Genomic DNA, 19,473 nt, shown 5'->3' on the forward strand with positions numbered 1-19,473 from the left:
GCACTGAGTCTCCAACCCTCAGCTTTCCTGAAGCCGAAGTCCTTGTTCTTTGCCCAGTGTGACATCCTCAGTTCCTAAACACTACAAAAATCTGCTGTCTCCCCAACCCGATACCTGTTATTTGAGAACTACATTTGCTTCATTCATTATACGGGATCACTTTTAGGGTCCCACCTGTTGCTGTGAAATGATCTGAAAGCCAAGAGCCTCAAACTCATACACTTGCCCCTCTCAGAACTGCAGCCCAAATCGCATCTTCCCTACAGACAACTTTACCACTTCACTCAGGTTTTCAGCAAGATCCTTTATTTATCTCCTGTTCCCCAACCACGTCACATGAGTACAGGCAGCCAGGTACCTGTGTGAGCTGTTGGCTTTGTAAACGTAGAGCAGTTGGTATGTACAGAAATCATGCACCTCAGTGATTCTTCAACAAATACTTAATGAATAAAAAGACTTCAGGTGTTTTGAAATGTCTGCTGTTTTCTTCATTCTAATCACTGAAAAATATCTGGTAGAAACTTTACTCAACTGTAGAAACGTTTTCTTTGCACACTTGCTAGTAACTGCCTAGTGCTTTTCAGATCATGTTTACTTCTGGTGGTTATTCCTCACAGAAGCTTCTGGTTTCCATTTGGATAGAAACACTGAAGCTGTACATATGACAAGTTGTGCACTCCAAACCGCTCCGTGGCTTTATCAACCTGACACTGCCGTAATATGTTATTTAAAAATGGCATCTCTAGCATGGCTGGAGGCTGCCCTTTCACACGTCGGCCACGCAGGAGGCTGTTCTCTAGACTGAGTGCCCCGAACTGGCCAAAAAGCCAGCGTCGTGACTGTGGGTCATTCGGGTTTGTGGTCTTCCCAGTGTCCTCGCTCACACGTTGGCTTAGGTTGCCATCACTTAGTGCACACCTTGTGCAAAGACAAGACACAGGGCTGACTCTTTCACTATTCCTGAGTCCAGAGCTTGAACATTTACATACAAATAAATGAAAAATCATAAGCAACAGAACTCCGGAACAAAACAGACACTTTGGTCGGATCTGCGACTCCAGTTTTGCCAGAAAAAGGCTCTCCAGAATGCTCCTGGATGAGTGAGGTCTTATCCCGCCACAGCTCCTATCAGCCAACCTGGTGGTCTCAAAGTTCGTCATCGAAACAGCTAAAACAGGAAGTGTTTTAGGCCCGTTTGGCAGTGGGGCTTCTGTAGGCAGTGAGGTAAGTGAGTTACTCGTTCTGTGGCTGATGCGTGGGAGCCCCACCTGGGCTCTTGAGGACACCAGCCTCAGCCTTGAAGGACAGTAATATTACAGAAAAGCCTCCAGTCCCACCAGCTAAATGCTCTGTACCAGGGACCTGAAAGGGCTTGGGGTGGGATGAACAGATGGTGACATTTCCCCAGGCCGTGACACAGTGCACTGCCCCTACCCGTGTCCACCCTGCCAATGAAGCCAGCTGGGTCCCGGGAATGCAGACTCTCCCCATGCCCTGGGGGTGCTGAAGGGTCCCTTGTGTGACTGGACAGCAGCAGAGGCCAAGTTCTCCAGTATTCTGGTTTGCAGTGTTTATGTTTCTGTTTTTTTCTTTTAAGGTGACCACAAGAAGTGTTACGTTGTTACATTCAGACAAATAACCATTTGATTACTCTGTTTCAGAGGACTGAAAAAATCAAGTAGCAATGAGACACAGACAACAGGGGCACGGAGCCTCTGGTCACAGAGCAAAGTAACACTCCATTAGACAGAACGGAAGTGCAGAAGCAAATGATTGGAAGGAAAAAAAAAAATCTAAAGAAATATAGGCTGAAAATTCCCCATTTACATTAACCGAAGGAAAGAGGGACCCAACATGATATAAAAATCCCGAATAAGACCTTTCTGTTGAGGCAGGTTTCTGAGCATGGAATCCGGACGCGGTGGCCGCTGGACTGCACCACAGCCTGCCCAGGCCGACCTCCGGCCACTCTTGCCGACCCCCGCACGGGAAATGTTCTCATCGCCCTGGAGCAAAGATGAAATCCAGGGCCTGCCGCTCGGCTGCTGCGACATTTGGATGCCACAAATCCACCATGAAAACCACCCGTGGGCCATCCTCTGCTGAACCTGGGGCGGGGGCGAGAGAGGAGAGGTTCGGTTCACGCAGCCCTGCAGCCAGGACCCGTGCGGAGCTGGAGCCCACCCGGTTAGCTTTCAGGCGCAGATCAGAGGATGTCTCTGGTCAAGAATATGATCATGGCTTCCTAAGATTCTGAGCAGAGTACATGAAGGAAATGGGTGGTGGGCGGGGGAGAATTTGTGGTAGGTGGAGCATGGAGGATGCTTAGGGCAGTGAAGCTATTCCGTAAGATCTGTCATGGCGGATATATGTCATTATACGTTTGTCAAAACCCATAAAATGTCCAACACAGAGTGAACCCTAATATAAACTATCGACTATAGTTAAGAATAATGTATCAATATGGGCTCATCAATTTACAACAAATGTACCATACTTAATGGAAGATGTTAATAAAAGGGGAAATTAGTATGGGAGTGATTATGTACTTTCTGCTCAGTTTTTCTGAAAGCCTATAAACTGCACTAAAAGAATAAAGTCAATTTAAAAAAACAGCAACAGTGGGAGAGGCAGAACCTACCTTCGTGGAATGCGGTATGCAGGAAAGAGTCGTCAAAGAGGAGGCAGCGGCCTTCTGCCCAGCACTGGGGCTCTCCCCCAACCACCAGCTCACAGCCACTGGGAGTTTTCAGACCTTGGGAGAAAAAGCAGAGGAGAGAGAATGAAGGCCGGCAGGATCAGGGTTGCCGGAAGTTGGGGGGGGGGCAGGGTGGCTGCTCTGGGGAGAGCTCTCAGCTTCCCAAGCACTCAGTCTTCACCCGCGCCCTGTTTGGGGTGGAGGGTAGTTCAACAGGGCAAATACAGGCTGTGCACCTGGATCCCTGTCACACTCCTTGGAGAAACTCATTCCTTCTGTTGTTGGTTATGGGTTCCTCTGATTAAAGCCAGGAACCAAGGCTTGCTCTACACCTTTAAGATTCCTGAAGCCCAACCACGGGCCCCCAGACATTGAGGGACCCAGGTTCAGGCCCTCACCTTTCAATAATTGTGTTTCCTATAATCTCATCTCTAGGGCTGTTTTAGGTGAGATTAAAGAGGCAAAGGCTCACACGGCGCCTTCCTCTCTGGGTTCCAACCTTTAAACCAGGCCCGAGATGGCACGCTCTTAGTCAAAGTTTCCTGGCCTCGTTCTGGAAAACTGGAGGATACCTCTAAGGAAATGCCTGAGTTTTAAGAGAAGGAGACACTTGGTAAGGAGCCATATGCTTCAAACACTAGCGGCGAGTCCCAAGCTTGAGTGTCTAACACCCTGGAGAGGGGGAACTGGCTGAGACCTGCCGTGCGCGTGCTTTCGCGCCCCCAGCTCCAATCCTAGGGACACGCTGGGCCCCCGTCACTAATGCATTCAGGAGAGCTTGGGTCAGCCCGGTGACTCTCAGGAAGGACTGACCCAGGAGAAAGTGGGGCCCTAGTGGAGGGGCTCAAACTGTGGTGTTCTCATCTGTCCTCAGTGACCCGCTGTGACAACCATGACTCTGGGCCAGCTGGCGCTCCCCCCTGTGACCAAATGCCCCTTCAGACAAATCTGAAACAGCTTTCTAACAGGCAGGGTATTTTAATGCACAATTTGAACCAGAAATGGATGACTCCAGGAAGCATATATGCACTAAGAGTTCTAACAGAGGTCACATGGAGCAGTGGGAAGGACAGAGGACCTGGAGTCAGAGACTGCCTCTGACTCTTATGTGCTGTGTGACGTTGGGCAAACACTCAACCTCTCTGAGCCATAGCTTCCTTGTCTGTAAAGGGGAGACATTAGCATATTTACTTTCCAGGGCTACATGTCCTTGCTACCAGTAACTACAGGCTGTGAGCAGGTCTGTGTTACACACTTTACAAACATCACTTCACCCACTTTCCAGATGGAGCACCTGAGATTCAGAGAAGTTAAATGACCTGCTGGAATTCACTATTTAGTTTTCGCAGGAGCTGAGATTTGATTCCAAATCTGTCTGGTTCCAATGAATAGGCTCTTATAACACTGAACGGTATGATATAAATGCTAGTTTTTAGATTAGTAGCAGTGATAACAAAGTGATCGCTGATTTTCCCAGTCAACATGTTTCAGCCATCAATAGTACATTTGATTGAATCAGCTGAAACTGTCCATTCTGACTCTGAAATCACGATCTCCCGCTGCTGTTAACTGCTGCAGGGGTGAGGGGTCAAGGGATCCAGCTGGCTCACTGGCCCAGAAGAAGAGAGCCCTCAGGCCACGCCCTCTTTACACATATGCTCTCACTTGTTGGTTCAGGTGGAGAAAGGCTACCCCAGGGTTTCAGAAAGAAGTGCCCCCTTTTCTGAGCCACTAAATGATTCACTGCCATGCACCACGGTACAACAGGACAATGGCCTGGCTTGCTGGCTTGCCAGCCCCACACTTACTCTCCTCTACCTCCCCTGACACCCTGCCCAGCCTTCCGGTAGCCTACCATTCCTGCTTCCAGTTTAGTGGGCATAAGTAATCAATATCCCCCCAAATGAAGAATTCAGGTGGCTCCTGGGGATAGAGACGGGCCCCGCACATGGCTTCGGCCAGTCCCAGGTGCCCGGGCCCCTCTCTGGCTTAGAGTATGCTGCTCCATCCCCGCCAACCAGTGAAGGAGGTGGGAGAAGGGTGGAGAAAGGTCCCTGTCCACCAGCAGCCCCCACTCAGGAGGCTGGCGGCTGGCACTCAGGGTGGGCGAGGCAAACATCAGCTGATTTGCTGTTACCACACAGCTAGGCAGCCCAGAAATCCAACAGAATATGCATGGAAGGAAAATGAGAGTTCAATTGTGCTTATTTAGCAAGCATTTTCTGAAGACGCTCATGCTTTTTCATCTACCCTTTCCAGAGGGTTGGGCATTCGGATGGATATCTGCCTCCCCGGGAACACCTGCCTGGACAATGTCAGAGGTCGCTTCCCAGGGGTTTGTCGCCGCACGTTCAGGACATCCCGGCCCCATACACTACGCCTGGTGACATCTGGGCTAGAGCTGTCCCGGGGTTCCACATGGAGTGGAGACTGAGTGACGCCGCCCCTAGAGGGCTCCGCGACTGTGTACCACACACACCGACTGGACAAACAGCAGTGGCTGGGGCTGCAGTCGTCCGGAGGGGCAGTCCCACCAACTGTAGCTCGGATGGGAGGCAGAAAAGGAGGACAAGGGTTGGCATTTCAAGAGCACAGTTCTAGAACCACAAGTGCTTCCTCTACCTTCAGCCAAGTAATTGGTAGAGTTATGTATCAAGCATGTATCAAGCTTGAACTCCTTCTGAGTTCATTCTCTCTAGACTCCTTTTCTGTCAACACACGAGGTCACATGAATCAGACACACCTGTTTCCTTCCTAGGTGGATATGAATGTGTGCCTGAAAAAAGGAAACGCTGAGCGAACCCAAGCATAGAGCTCGCCCTGGCCATGAGGACTAGCCATGTTGTCCAAGGTTTCCTCCTGTCAGAGAAATGTGAAGCAACCCATTTTTTCTGGTGGCCAGTAACTGGCCGGGCGGAGAAGAGAATGACATGTAAGAAAGCAGGCTCATACACTGCACAGATGCACAAAAGGCATTAATACAGCGGAAGCCAATCTTTGGTTTTCTTGCCACCAGCCTTCCTGTTCAGCACACCTGCCTGGAATTCCATCTGCAAATGTCCTTCCCTACAACATTCTGAAGCTTTTAAAAAAACATAAAAGGAAAACCTTAAAAAAACACAAAACAGTATTTTCCCCATTGCCCACAGCCTCAATCCTCCATGGATTTGAGCACGGCAGAGGGGACCCTCTGTGATTTGCTCCCACACAAACTCTCCAACCTTAGCATCCACCATTGGTCTCCTGAGCAAGCCCACACACAGCTCCCCTAAACCCCAAGGGGAAGGCTTCTCCACTGTTCCACCCTGGCGGTCCCAGCGATCCTGCAACGTCAGATCACCTCCCCTGAGCAGCCCACCTGCAGCTCTCGCAACCTCTGAGTGAACCCTGGCGTCTTGCACAGCGGTCTCACTAATCATGATCATCACTTAGATGATCACCTCACTTCTTAATCAGAGCTCCTTTCATTGACACATAGCACTTCTGATCCTGCAACCAACCTCCAGGTAGGTATCATTACTTCCATTTGAGAGAGGAAAAAAAGGGGGCTCAAAGAGTTTCCAGGCCCTGCCCGAGGCCACTCGACAAATGGGGCTCACAGATCTGAGTCCAGGTGTTTTTGCTGCCAAAGCCTATTCATTTCCCACTGTTTCCTGGCAGCACAGACCATGTCTCGTGGACTCTTTCTCACACTGTCCAACATGGTGTTTGACCCTAAGAGCGACCAGCTTATCAAATGCTGTCACGCGCCAGGCACCACGTCAAGTAGCTACAGAGGATATTACTTTATTTCATCAATGATCCTGTGAGTTAAGTACTTATCTCCTCACTTTACAGATGGGGAAACTGAGGCATAAAGAGATTCAGTTCCTTGCCCAAAGTCACACAGCTGACCACCAAGCCAGGGCACCTCCTTCAGAGCCTCAACCTTGTCCTGCCTTTCTCCTTGAAATATAGTGTCAATTGCTCGAATCTAGTTCCTTTCATTTGTTAAAGCTGTGAAGCCCTCTGTCTAAGCCACATCTTACTCAGAATCCCGAGAGAGAGCAAGAGAAGCCGAGGGCCTGGGGCATCCTGCTCAAGTCCCCCCAGGCAGCCCCAAGGCCTCGCTGAAGTAATTATGAACTCCTGCTCCGCCCACACAGGGATCCTCGTGTTTTTCCTGCCTCCGACCTGAGGCCAAGGCAGCACTGCAAACTCCCAAAGCTGGGCCTTGCTGAGGCTCCCAGCATGCTCCTCTAACTTGGGATGCTAACTGGAGGTGCCATCACCCCCCACCCCCACCGTAACAAGCCATTATCACCACTCACCAGGAACTAACATCCATATTTACCGAGTTGTTTTCAAGTCTACTTTTACTAAGTACCAACCCTCTATCAGACTCTGTGTGAACAAACGTTTTATAATACACATTTTATTACCAGATCCTCAGAGTAACTCTGCTAAATATGATCTTTTTACCTCCACCTTCCAAATGAGGACACTGAGACTCAAAAAGGTGAAGTGACTTTCCAAAAGTAACAGAGCTAGCATGAGGTGGGGCAAGGACTCAACGAAGGCAACTCAACTCCAACCTTGTTCTCAAAACCACTGCTACACACAGTACACGTATCACCGATTTGCCTAGAATCTGAGTAAAATCACCATTAAGCATCATTTTGCCCTTGAAGATTCAGAAGGCACTTTCTCAGCCTCCCGGTGTCATTACGAACCTCAAAATCATGACAATCTTTGGCTCTAGAGGTCTGCTGTCCAATACAGTAGCCACTAGCCATATGTGGCCACTTAAATTCCGATTCAGGTAACGATTAAGTTCCTAAGTCACACTAGCCACACTGCAAGCACTCAGTAGTCACAGGTGGCTACTGGCTACCATATTGGATAGTACAGATGGAGATCATTTCCATCATTGCAGAAAGCTCCTTTGGACAGAGCTTATGTCAGAAATGAGGTTTATACTGATCATGAGTTTCTTTTTTGACCCAATCTCTGCTATTACAATTGTTTATAGGTGATTCATCGATTTGTGATAGAAATACAATAAAGAATGTGAAAAGCACAATTCTGGCTATTGAGCTTTTGTGATGTCTGGATTCCCGTAAGTCTGTACTTAGAAGGGCGAATGCTAGGAGACACCTGGCCCGGTGACATACCTAAATGGCATCGGATGCGGATGTTGGTGGGTCCGTAGTGCTCCGTTATCACAGTCCCAGGGCTCAGCACGGAGATGCATGCGTTCCCAAAAACATTGTTCCCAATACAGGTCCGAAGGCTTCCGAGCAAGCGGTACGTCCGTGGGCACTTCCTGCAGTTCCTGGGAACGCAAACCCCCTGATTGACCAAGTAAAAGGTGACCCACTCCCCGCTGGGGGTGCTGTTCATTTTCCAGCCCTGTGGGAGGCTGCAGTTTGAAAAAGCTTTGTAGAGGGACTCGAACTCGCACAGGATGGTCTGGAAGTTCCGTTCCAGCACCTCCACATCATGCTTCTGGGCGTCCCGGGAGAAATATGGCGTGGTGGGGAGGTCGGGCAGGAAGAAGACCTCTGGCTTCTGGATGGAGGGCCGGCTATTGAGGTAGCGGCCCTGCTCGCGGATGCCCTTGTGGATGCGGCCCATGCCGGACCAGGAGTAGCGCTTGGCGTACTCCTGCAGGTTGTGGTAGAGTTTCTGGTTGAGGCCCTCGTTGTGGGTGCAGCGCACGCACTCGGGGGACTGGCAATACACGTACCCGTTCTGCAGCCCGTTGGCATCTGTGCCCTGCATGAGGGAGTTGACAGAGACGTAGGGCCGGGGCTGCTCCCGGCCCACATGGTAACAGTACCACACAAACAGGACCAACAGGCAGGCCACGGTGACAACAGCGGTGGTGTCGCAGTCCCTTACGGACTGGATGCCCGTGGCGATGCAGTCCCGCAGGCCATCCAATGACCAGCTCCAGGCCACCAGCCACTCAAGTGACATCTTGAGGGAGTTGTTGTTGAAGGTGTGAGGCAGGGTCAGAGAGTCAGGCCTCTGGGGTCCCAAGGGCACCCGCACCGTGCAGGTTAGCGCGGGGGGGAAGGGGCAGCTGGGGTAGGGGGAGGCATGGCTGCCACTGTTCCTCAGATCCTGCCAAGGGCAGCATGGATAAACAACAAGGCCACCTGTGCCCACCACTCCGCTCTGGGCAAAAGTCACTGTGGGCAGAGTAGAAGGAGCTGCTTTATGTCACATTAGCAAGTGGGGTTGGTACTGTGAAATGATTTTCTTAAGAAGTCCAAGCCTGGGATAAAAAAAAAAAAAAAAAAAAAAGAATAAATTTTCTACCTGGAAAAGTCCTCGACTAAAATGTAAAGTCTCAGATCATTCTGTGAGCTCCTTGTTAATAGGGGATACACTTTTCAATCTTGTGTACTCTCTCTCCCCATTTTACCATCGGCCTCATTTCCCAAAAGACCAGCAGTTTCATCTGCATGAAGTACTGTTTGAAAATCACAGTAGTTCCATCTATTTTAAGCCATCATTAGGAGGTGCTATTATTCCCATTTTTACTAATGAGGAAACTGAGATTCAGAGAAGTCCTATAACTTCCCCAAGTTTGTGTAGCCACAGCAGGAACACAACCCCGTCTGACTTCAAAGCAATGGCTATCCATTTTGCTATACTCTTTCTAGTAGGTATTTAATAAATGCTTATTGCTCCTTAAATCTTTGTGCCTCTAATTAAAGAGACATCTGGATTAAAAAGCATCTTAAAAATGACAAGAAACTTTAAAACTGGATGTTTTCCATTTTATTTTTTCTTTTCATAGCACTTCATTGGTCTCATTTAATCTCTTTTGCTCTTCTGACAAGGGTTGGGCCTAAATCAAACTGGAAAAGGAAGTAGGCTCTCTGGGGTCGCAGCCATGGCAGACACAGGGCATTTCTGTCTACTTGCTTGGGACACTACCTACTGGCCTCATCCATGGGATTACAAAAGTGATGTGATGGGATAGAATGGAAACAGAAGCCTTTTCAGGTCTCTGTCTCCAAAACAGACAGAAGTACTTTGCCACGTATCTTGCCAATGGTTAGTACCAGTGTCTAGAACCCTGATTATCTTAATAACCTTAAAGTATGATCAGCTGTCAGATTTCCTGTGTCTATAAAACCTCTAACATGTTTCCAGATGAAACCCTCTGTCCATCTTGCATTTTCTAATCTGATGTGAACAGCCAGGTCTATGTTCTACAAGTCTAATATATTCCCTCATCTTGAGGAGCAAAATAATTCAGACAATTCGTTTTGTACTCTGCCTGCTCTCTTCTCTTTCAGGAATATGAGAAGACAACTAAAAAAAGTGGGAAAGCTGTACTCTCTCTTTTCTCTGGGGACTCAACTTGGCCTGAAAATTCTTGCAATGTAGCAGTGAAATTAAGAATCCAAACTGAAGGTGGGCGGGCTGGATCGAGTATTAATCCCAACCCTTGATAGGTCCCATCTCTAAGTCTCAGTTTCCTTATCTATAACATGAGGTAATGCTCATCTCGCTGCATGAAGGTGAATGACAGATATAAAGCACTTACATCATAGCAAGCATTCAATATGTGCTGGTGACTGCTCTGACGTGTGGCATCCTATTTTGATTAGCCAGCAAACCAAAAGTGGGGCATCAGGGAACGATATCTCAGGACTGAGAATTCCAACAGCTGAAGGTAGATTCTGGACACCTTGTTGCCGCACATTTCAAGCGATTTTTTTTTTTTTGGTCCCCAAACTTGCAAAGCCCGAAATGAAAGGGAAACCTTAGGTGTTCATTAACTGCCTCATTGCATCTTCCCAGCTTAGGGTAATAAAGAATCACTTGATTAAAATGTTGAATAGTCCAAAACACATATGCTGAACATTCATGTATATTTTTTATGTTTCTAGAAAAAAATACAAGAGTGGGGAAGCTAAATTTTTTTTCTCACACTTTCTCAATTTCTTCATGGATTTGAGAGAAGAGAAAAAGGTTGGGCCCCACTGGATGGCAACAGATCCCTCTGTGCCCTGGTTCTCTCTTAGTACTACCATAACTGGCGGCTGTTTCCTCTGGAGGAGAAGGGAAAGAAAATCTGGATGAAAGGTGTTTCGTTTGCCAGCCATTTCCGAAACAGAATCCCAGGATTCCTGAAATTCAGTGTGAAACTATTATCAGTGTGCCAAACACCCCACTACTGAGCTAAACCTCTAATTGGAACTTTTAAACTCCCTCTCTCAGGAGGAGAGGTGTTCTTAAATGTTCTAAGAGTGAGATGGTGATAATTTGACAAACACCTGTTAAGAGTTAGCTCCCATCAGCTCTGCTAACCTCTGGAGTTTAAGTCAATCAAAATGAAGACACAGAAGACAGCGTACACAATGAAGGCACTGCTCCACTGACATCCCCGCTGCTTACCCCTCCACCCTTGGGGAAGGCTCATTCTGTACAATGCCAGCCAAGAGCGCTCCCTAAACTGAACTATAAACAAAAGGCAACAAAAGATCCTGATGCCTGAGCCCCAGCTTCTGACCCTGCTCACAAGATTATAAATAGCACTGGGAGTTGAAGTTAGGGCTTTTCAGACCTGTCAGTTACTTTTAGCAAAATATGCAGGCAGGCCCCTGACCCCAGAGGTGGATCAGCAAGCTCACAGTTGAAACGTGACACTAAAAGAAACCTTTATATTTGCAGGGTGATTGGCAGTTTATTAAGTACTCACTGGTTCAAGCATTTGACCCTCAGAGCACCCAGTGACAACTCTCCATCTCCCCAGATGGATTCTCCCTCTTCCTCAGCTCCTGTCTCAGTGACCACAGTAACTTCTAGCTTCTTTCACACATCTGTTCATTTTCATCTATTTCATTTCTGTACTCATTAGGGATGGGGACATCTCATTGCAGTTCTGCATAGTAATAATATGCAACTCCAGATCTCAAATGTTAGTCAGCTCTGGGGAACAGGGTCCAAATTCATGGCCAACTGGTGAGCAAGTCCAATCAAATATAATTTCTAATACAGTGAACGAACATCTGGGAGACAGACTCATAGCTCTGACCTGGTTAATCCAGTTTCATTACCAGTCCAAGAGATTTCCCAGTTCCAAAGAGCTTCTGGTCAGGCACTCTCAGGGTGCCATCCGACCACCCCAGGACCCCCTCAGGGAGTAGGCAGAGCTGGGCAAGGTGTGTGATCCACATCGCCCTCTCCACCTAGGGGCCAGGAGCTGCCCTGGGGCCAGCCCTCTCGGGCGGGGACCTGAGGACCTTTTCTCCTATCTTGGCCAGCTTTTTCAGCATCCACTCACTCTGGAGAGTTGAGGGTAAAGGGGTGGGCAGAGGATGGGTTAACACAGATGGTGACCACTAGGAGGTCAGATGAGGAGGGGGATGGGACTGGGTAAAGGTGAATACTGACAGGAAAAGTGGGCAATCGACTGAAGAATACGGAATGAGGCTTATGGTAATCAACTCAGGAGATGGGGGAGGAGGGTCACCACGGGAAATATGGGAAGTGGGTTTTGCTCAGGGCTGGGGGAGGGAGAGAGCAAGCAAGGAAAGGGACCAAGCAGGGTCATCTGGAGGAGGGTGATGGCGGTGTGTGTGTGTGGTGGTGGTGGGGGGGAGGTAGTTAACAAGAGGGAGGGTACCGCGATGGGGCACAGCGGAGGGGGAGGGTGATGCCCGGCTCCGGCGGCGAACACAGCAGAGGCGGTGCGCTCAGCACGTAGCGAGCATCGGTTGGCAGGGCCCCGTGGCCGGGCCGGGATGCGGGGCGCAGGCAGGCGCCCGCGTTTCACAGCACCCTCAGCGGCCGCAGCGCCGGACGTGGGAACCGCGGGCCTGCAGCCGCCAGGTCCCCGTCTCCTCCCGGTGTCGCGAGGTCGTCCCGGCCGCGCCGCCCTCCTGTCCCGCAGCCCCCAGAGACACCGCTTACCTGTGCCACGGCGCGCGGTTGGCGGGGGTGGCCGCTGAGGCCCGAGCGACTCAGCCGCCCGAGGGCGCGGACGCGCGGACGCCCCCTGCCCGCGCTACTGAGCCAGCGCCCGGCCGCTGCCCGGCCCACGCCGCGGGAGCCCGAGCCGGAGCCTCGCCGGTGCCTCACCGGTGCCGACGCCGCTCTGCGCTCCGCGGGGCCGCGAGGACCACAACTCCCACAATGCCGCGCGCGGCCGGGCGGGCGGGGCCGACGCGGGGGCGGCGGGCGGGCGGGCTGGGACCCCGACCCCCAAAGCGGATCTGTCTTAGTTGTGCCCTGGGTGACGGGTAACCTGACTCGTGCCGCCCACTCGGGTGGCTTTTGCTATAGCGGCCGCGACCCTTTGCAGTAAGACGCACCACCCGCCCAGTCCGAATTCAGTTAATATACTAAGTCCAGCTTGCATTAATTTATTCGTTCCTCGTTTCTCCCTCTGTTTCTCTCTTGGTCTCCCTCCCTTGGTCTCTCTTTCCTTCTCTCCGCCTCTGTACCTCTCTCTGGCGCTCTGAGATTCCCCCACCTACATTTCCTTCTTTCATTCTCTTTCACTTTCCATCTCTCATTTTTCCCCCTTCACTTCCTCCTGCCTAACATCCTTCATCCTTTATTGATTGATTCTGCATACACTTATAAGGCCTCTTGGGCACTTGGAATGAAACCGCAAATCAAACAGGACCCTTAGTCTCTCGGAAAACTCCTTCGTTTAATACAAATGATCGAACGAATCATTTCAATGATTGGGCAACCTCTCTGTGCATGGCCCTGTGCTCCGTGGTCAGGGGTTCAGACAAGGCTCCTGGGGCTAGGGGGGTCACAGTCCAACCAGAAGTAGACCAGAAGATGCCCGAGTAAATCTACAATCACCCGCCCTTCAGAGTAGTACCAGACTGGATGAGAGTGTGTAAGGAATGGGTGGGGTGGGGGACTTCATGAGGGAGTGGAGGCCCCAGGGAAGCCTCAGAAGTAACGTTTGAGATAAGGCTCGTGGGAGAAAAATAAGCTAACAGTGGCCATGGGACAGCTGTTAAGAGCCTCAGGGCATGGGTAGGTTCTGACAACACTGAGTGGGGCAGCCCGCCCACAATCCATCTGTTCCTGTCCCTTAACCTACTTGTCGCTGTCCCAGAATCCACCTGATCCCTCACCTGAGAACCCAACTTTACCATGACCTCAGAACCCACCTCTACCATTTCCCACAGTCCACTTCTCATGGCTGTCCTGGGAACCACCTCTTCCAGGTTCCGGAATCCATCCTGTCCCTGTTCCAGAGCCCACCACTACCGTGTGCAGAATCCACCTATCACCCTGTCTCAGAGTCCACCTGGTCCCTGTCCGAGGACCCACTTCTATTGTGGCTCAGAATACACATTTACCGTGGTCCAGAATCTACCTCTACCATGTCTTAGAATCCACTGCACCCCTGTCATCTCCCCTTTTCTCAACTCCAAAGGAGAGCTTGTTTTTCCCTTTTATTCTACTGAAATAAGCCTAAATGCACATAACACAATTGGGAAGCCATAAAATGCATCCAGATTTGCTCAAAATGTTGGTAATTGACACAGCCGTCAGATTTAGAAACATAAAACAAGATGTTTCTTTTTCACTGCCAGCCTCAACATGGGTAGGTTAGAGAAGGTGGTAGGGCATTTGGTTTGTCTCACATTTAGAAAGTTGCTCAAATTTAGACTTCTCCAAAGGTGCTTGCATATTCAGTCACAGCATCATGTTGACAGGGACAACAAAGACTATATAGCTATAAACGAGTGTTCCATTCCTGGACCACACCATCTGTAGTACATTATGAATTAAAATTGTCTGTAAATCCTGTAATTATCTTTGACCAGTGCAATTATGTTGTTCTGGCTTTGTTAAGAGTATTTATTTGTTTGATGGCAATATTATCACACACACATTTTACTAATCTTGCTTGTCATTTCTTCCTCTGGGAGACCCTAGGAGGTGAGTTCCCCCAGATAAGGGTATCCAGGCCTTCCAGAGGAATCTTTGGGTGAGAGCTTCAGATAAATTAACACTGTGTTAATGGAGGATCCGAGATAAGGGCCAAATGTGTCTAAATTGTCTGCCTTCAGCTTGGCTGCCACCCTAGTCCTCCTCTTCTCAGTCTTCCCTAGGGCAGTCATTCCCGACCCACTCTGAGGCTGCACAGCCTATCATTATGCCATCTCATACACTTGCAGGGGCCGCCCAACTCCCTCCTCCTGCAGATGGAGTCACTGAGAGTCCAGAGAAAACATGCCTTGTTCAATCAAGGTCACAGCAAGTCAGTAGGAGAATGTGTAATCTCTGGAAAAAATGCTTGATTGGTGCATTAAAGAAACTGGTATAGTCACTTTATCGAGCAATTTGGTAGTGTTTGTTAAAACAATAACAAAGGTGTACACCTTAAGAACCAACAATTTCACTACTCTATATATCTACCCTAGAGAAATTCCAGGGTAGATGAAATAGTTATGTTCTCATATTTTATAATACTGTGCAGCTATTAAAAAGGAGGAACTAGGTATACATGTAAAAATGTGGATAAAGCTCCTAAACAAATAATAGAGCAAAGAAAGCAGAATTATACATACAGTATAATTTCATTTATATCACACAGACACATACACACACAATACATTACTCTATAGTTTCTGTGGATATATACGTATATTTATGTAAAAGCAGGAGAAAAGCACTAGAAGAATACATTAATATGTTCTTCTTTCTAAAACTTAAAATGTTACAGTGTTTGCAAATGCGAAGACTATCTTTCAGGAAACACACCAAATTTGTGAGTTGTAACTTCAGGGGAGGTCGAGAAGGACTGAGAATTGGACACAATTGACAAAGAAGAACTCCATTTTCTGTTTTCATTTGATTTAATATTTTCAGAAGGATTTAAAAGCTCTTGGACCAAATTCCAAAAGAGCAAATGAGTTACTAGCACTGCCTCCCAGCCTCAGCCCTCAACCACCCTGTTCCTTTTCCTTGGGAAAACCATTATAACTAATCTTTTATGCATCTTTCTAGGAAAATGCAATACATTTGCAAATATAGAAGTATTTTAACTTTTAAAAAGAAAACATTAGTATATTATTAGTGATATTAAAATAGATTTGTAAAATAAAATTTTGAATTATATTAAAAATTATTTTTCAAGAATGAACAATTGTTTGACATCAGAAAATTTTTTACTAGAACTCATCATATTAACATATTAAAGGACAGACTTACACTTCATCTCAACAAATGCAGAAAATGCATCTGACAAAATTCAATAATTAAAGACTCTCAGCAAAGTAGGAACAGAAGGGAACGATGTCAGTCTGATAAAGAACATTTATGAAAAACTTACAACCAACATCATACTTGATGGTTAGCAACTGAATGCTTCTCCTTAAAGATTAGGACTAAGACAAGGATGTTCACTCCCACCACTCCTATCCAACATTTTCCTGGAACTCCTGACCACAGCAACAAGGCAAGAAAAAGAAAGAAGAGGCATTTGGAACAGTAATAGAAAAAACTGTTCATAGTAGCAACAAAACTGTAAAGGGCTCACGAATGAATTTAACTAAAATGGAGAAGATAAAAAAAGTGAAATAAAATTACTGAAGGGCACAAAATAAATTGTGACTGATGACAATGTATGCAAACTTCATGGAGATGAAGAGATGACTTCATAAAGATGTCACTTTCCCCAAATAATCTATAAAATTTAAATCAATTTTTATTAAAATCTCAATGTTTTTAGTGCAAAAAGAGAAATCGATCATAAAATTTAAATAAAAAGCAAAGAGCCAAGAGAGCTAAAAGCGAAATGAAACTGCCTAATAGAAATGAGCAAAGGATATGAGCAGACAATTTAGACAGAGGAAACACAAATAACCAATACACATGTAAGAAAGTGCTGTGCCGCGCTGCTTATCATGGAAATATTAATTAAAAGCACAATGAGATGTCATTTCACATTCATCATGTTGGCAAAAATCAAAAAGCCGGTTGACGACAAGTGTTGGTGAGGCTGTGGAGCAGTGAGTACTCTTGTACACTGCTGGTTAGAGTATAAATTCGCACAACCACTCTGGCCATCTTTAGCAAAGTCGAAGGTGTGTACTTCCCCCGAATCTCCCATTCTGCTTTCTGGTATATGCTCTACAACACTGAATTCCAAACTGGGAGTCCCAGTTTGGTGGTTGTAGAATTTACAGAGTGAGTCATCACTACAATTTAAAACAATGAAATAGAATAAATTACAATAAAAATTATGAGAGTGTTTCTGAATGTGTCCTGAGAGAACTCTGTGTGTGTGTGTATGTGTGTGTGTGTGTGTGTGTGTTGCTGCATTAGGTCCCAGTGTAAAATGCATTTCCGATAGTGGGTAGCAGTCAGATAAGTTTGAAACCTTTGCTCTAGAGGGATTTTTCAGAGTAGGATACGTACAAGAATGTATATTGCAATCTTCTGTGAAAATTGAAGGCAACAAACATTCATCAATAGGAAAATGCACATATAAATTTGTGCAGATGACTATGAGACAGCAGTTCAAGTGCATGAGCCAGACCTAAATGTTTCAACATGGATAAATCTCCAAAATATAATAATGAGCTGGAAAAACAAACCAGACTGATATGAACAGCATAATTTAGATGCAAAGTGTGACCTCATGCAAACAATATAGTATACTGTTTAGGGAAATATGTATACACACATGTATAGGTATGCAATACATATGTTCAAGGGAAAATGTACATATGAATATGTACTAATATATGTATTAATAGTAAAAAAAATCTTGTATGGAGGAGTATTAATACAAATTTAGGATAGCGGTTATTTCTAGGGAGGGAGGGAGGAAGAGAGAAAAATGGGATTACAGAGGGGCACATGGAGGAAGGGCTTCAACGATATTTGCAATATTTTATTCCTTTACAAACAGCAAAGCAATAAAGCAAAATGCTAATATTTAATAGAGTGGAGTGGTGGGCATATAAATGTTTGTCTTATTAATCTCTATGAGTATTTGAAATGTTACACAAATATAAATTATAAAAAGGCGATTTGATTAGGTAAAGTGAATTTTGTTTATGCAAATTTAAGTTGCAAGTTTCCCATATGACTTGAGCTATTTGGAGATATTCAAGAACAGCTGTTTCAACTGTGTCCCAACTTTGAGTTCAACAAGAGAAAGAGGCAGAAGGGAGTGGGGTGGCAAGCGCGTGTTCTGGAGTTCTCAGTTGCTTTCCTCTCAGCGGCTTGCCTTTCCTCGACTTTATATATATATTGACCTTCTTATTTGGGCAATAAAAGATCCTAAGACTAAAATAAGTTTGTAAACCACTGCCCTAGCCTACCCCAAATAAAAGTTGGGAAGCTTTGCTCTGGGAAATATCAGGATAAGCCTGAGTCAGAAGTTCTAGGAAATAAGTTTGCATATCTCTTCAAACAGATTTATCGCATTGGGTAATACACTCCGGCTGGTTAGCATATACAGATGTGTAATTCTATCTATCCAGAAAGCAGAACCACACTTGCGTGTTATCAAATATTGAATGTGTTCCAAGAAGAAATCTCAATCACTTTGAGCTGATCCAATAAAGTGCTGCTAACATCTATTTAGCGTTTGAACAGACGGTGAACTTCCTGCTTACAATGCAAATAGGTAGAAGCAGACAGGAGCCTGCTGCTTGTGAAGCCCTGGAGAGTTTGCTTTATACATTAGAGTAAGTGAATTAATTAGAACTTCTCCCCAAAGCCATCACCTGTTTCTGCCATCGTGTTCCACTGGGTCACCCACTACACACACACACACACACACACACACACACACACACACACACAAAGACACAGAGTCCGGCTCATTACCTTTATCCAGACCACTCCAGGCATTCTACATTCTCTAGAAGCTTTGGAATAGCTTTGGCCAGGCATGGAAGGTAGGTATGAGAACTTGTAAGTCTCTCTAATGGGATGACGAACATGAGAAGCATGGCCAGGTTCATAAGATCTTTAAGAGAATTAGCCCTCGACCAAACCTGGAATAAGATTCAACCTTCTAAACGAGCTAGACATGCTTCATTTTACAACACGATTCATTTCTCACCTCCAAGAGCTTTCAGATTATGACCATACACGTTTCCATTTTTGCACCCAGTTGGGTTTGATATTAAAATTATTTAATAACCAGTACACCATGGCACTGACCGTCAGAATGGATGTGAATTATAAAAAATAAGCATGGCCATATCGATGCATACTGACCCATATCAGCCCCAGACCAAGTGGCATAGAAACCTAATCTTCATGAAATTTCATACAGACTGCATCTGAGCCCAGGAGCAGACATACCTTAAAGTTCTCAGCTAGAATGGCAGTGGTTCGTTAAGGTCTTCACCCACTTCTTATTGCTCCCTAACACCAAGGATGACTGTCACTTGCCACTGTCATTGACTCTGCAGTGTGCACGCGTGCATGCGCATGTGTGCGTGTGTGTTTATAGTAAGGAAATGTTTCTCCGCTTGCACATTTCTGTCAAAAGTGGGAAAATAAAAGCCAGACAGAGAGGGCCACTTGCCTTGTTTATGTTACCTGACATATTAGTAGGCACTTGAGTTCGCAGCTCCCGAAACACGATGATGCCCCCCCAAAAAAATAAAAATAAAAAATAAAAAATGGATGTCTGCCTCAGGGAGTTGCAATAGTGAGGATTAGACTTGACAACCGAAGAGAACACCCCCTCCCTCACCCGCGTAGGACCTGGTAGCAAGCAGAGGGAAGGAAAGAACAGTGAGTGCAAAGGCTTAAAAGTGGGGACA

The 19,473-nt window shown here is 46.8% G+C and overlaps 1 protein-coding gene across 2 annotated transcripts; it reads right to left on the bottom strand.

Moving 5' to 3' along the window:
* Nucleotides 1-284: 284 nt before the first annotated feature.
* Nucleotides 285-12,799, bottom strand: ASPHD2 (aspartate beta-hydroxylase domain containing 2). Of its 2 annotated transcripts, none has more exons than XM_016129678.2 (4): nucleotides 12,617-12,799; nucleotides 7,852-8,960; nucleotides 2,642-2,755; nucleotides 285-2,108 (listed from the first exon to the last, which is right to left on the bottom strand). In XM_016129678.2, the coding sequence occupies exons 2-4, from the start codon at nucleotides 8,657-8,659 to the stop codon at nucleotides 1,999-2,001; spliced, it is 1,032 nt and encodes a 343-aa protein (XP_015985164.1). In that variant the 5' UTR covers nucleotides 8,660-8,960; nucleotides 12,617-12,799; the 3' UTR covers nucleotides 285-1,998. The 2 variants fall into 2 exon arrangements, with proteins under 2 accessions (XP_015985164.1, XP_036077316.1); XM_036221423.1 differs by lacking the exon at nucleotides 12,617-12,799 and adding an exon at nucleotides 10,245-10,630.
* Between the last annotated feature and the right edge of the window lie 6,674 nt (nucleotides 12,800-19,473).

This window comes from Rousettus aegyptiacus, unplaced genomic scaffold (assembly GCF_014176215.1).
Source record: "Rousettus aegyptiacus isolate mRouAeg1 unplaced genomic scaffold, mRouAeg1.p scaffold_m13_p_5, whole genome shotgun sequence".
Lineage (NCBI taxonomy): Eukaryota > Metazoa > Chordata > Mammalia > Chiroptera > Pteropodidae > Rousettus > Rousettus aegyptiacus.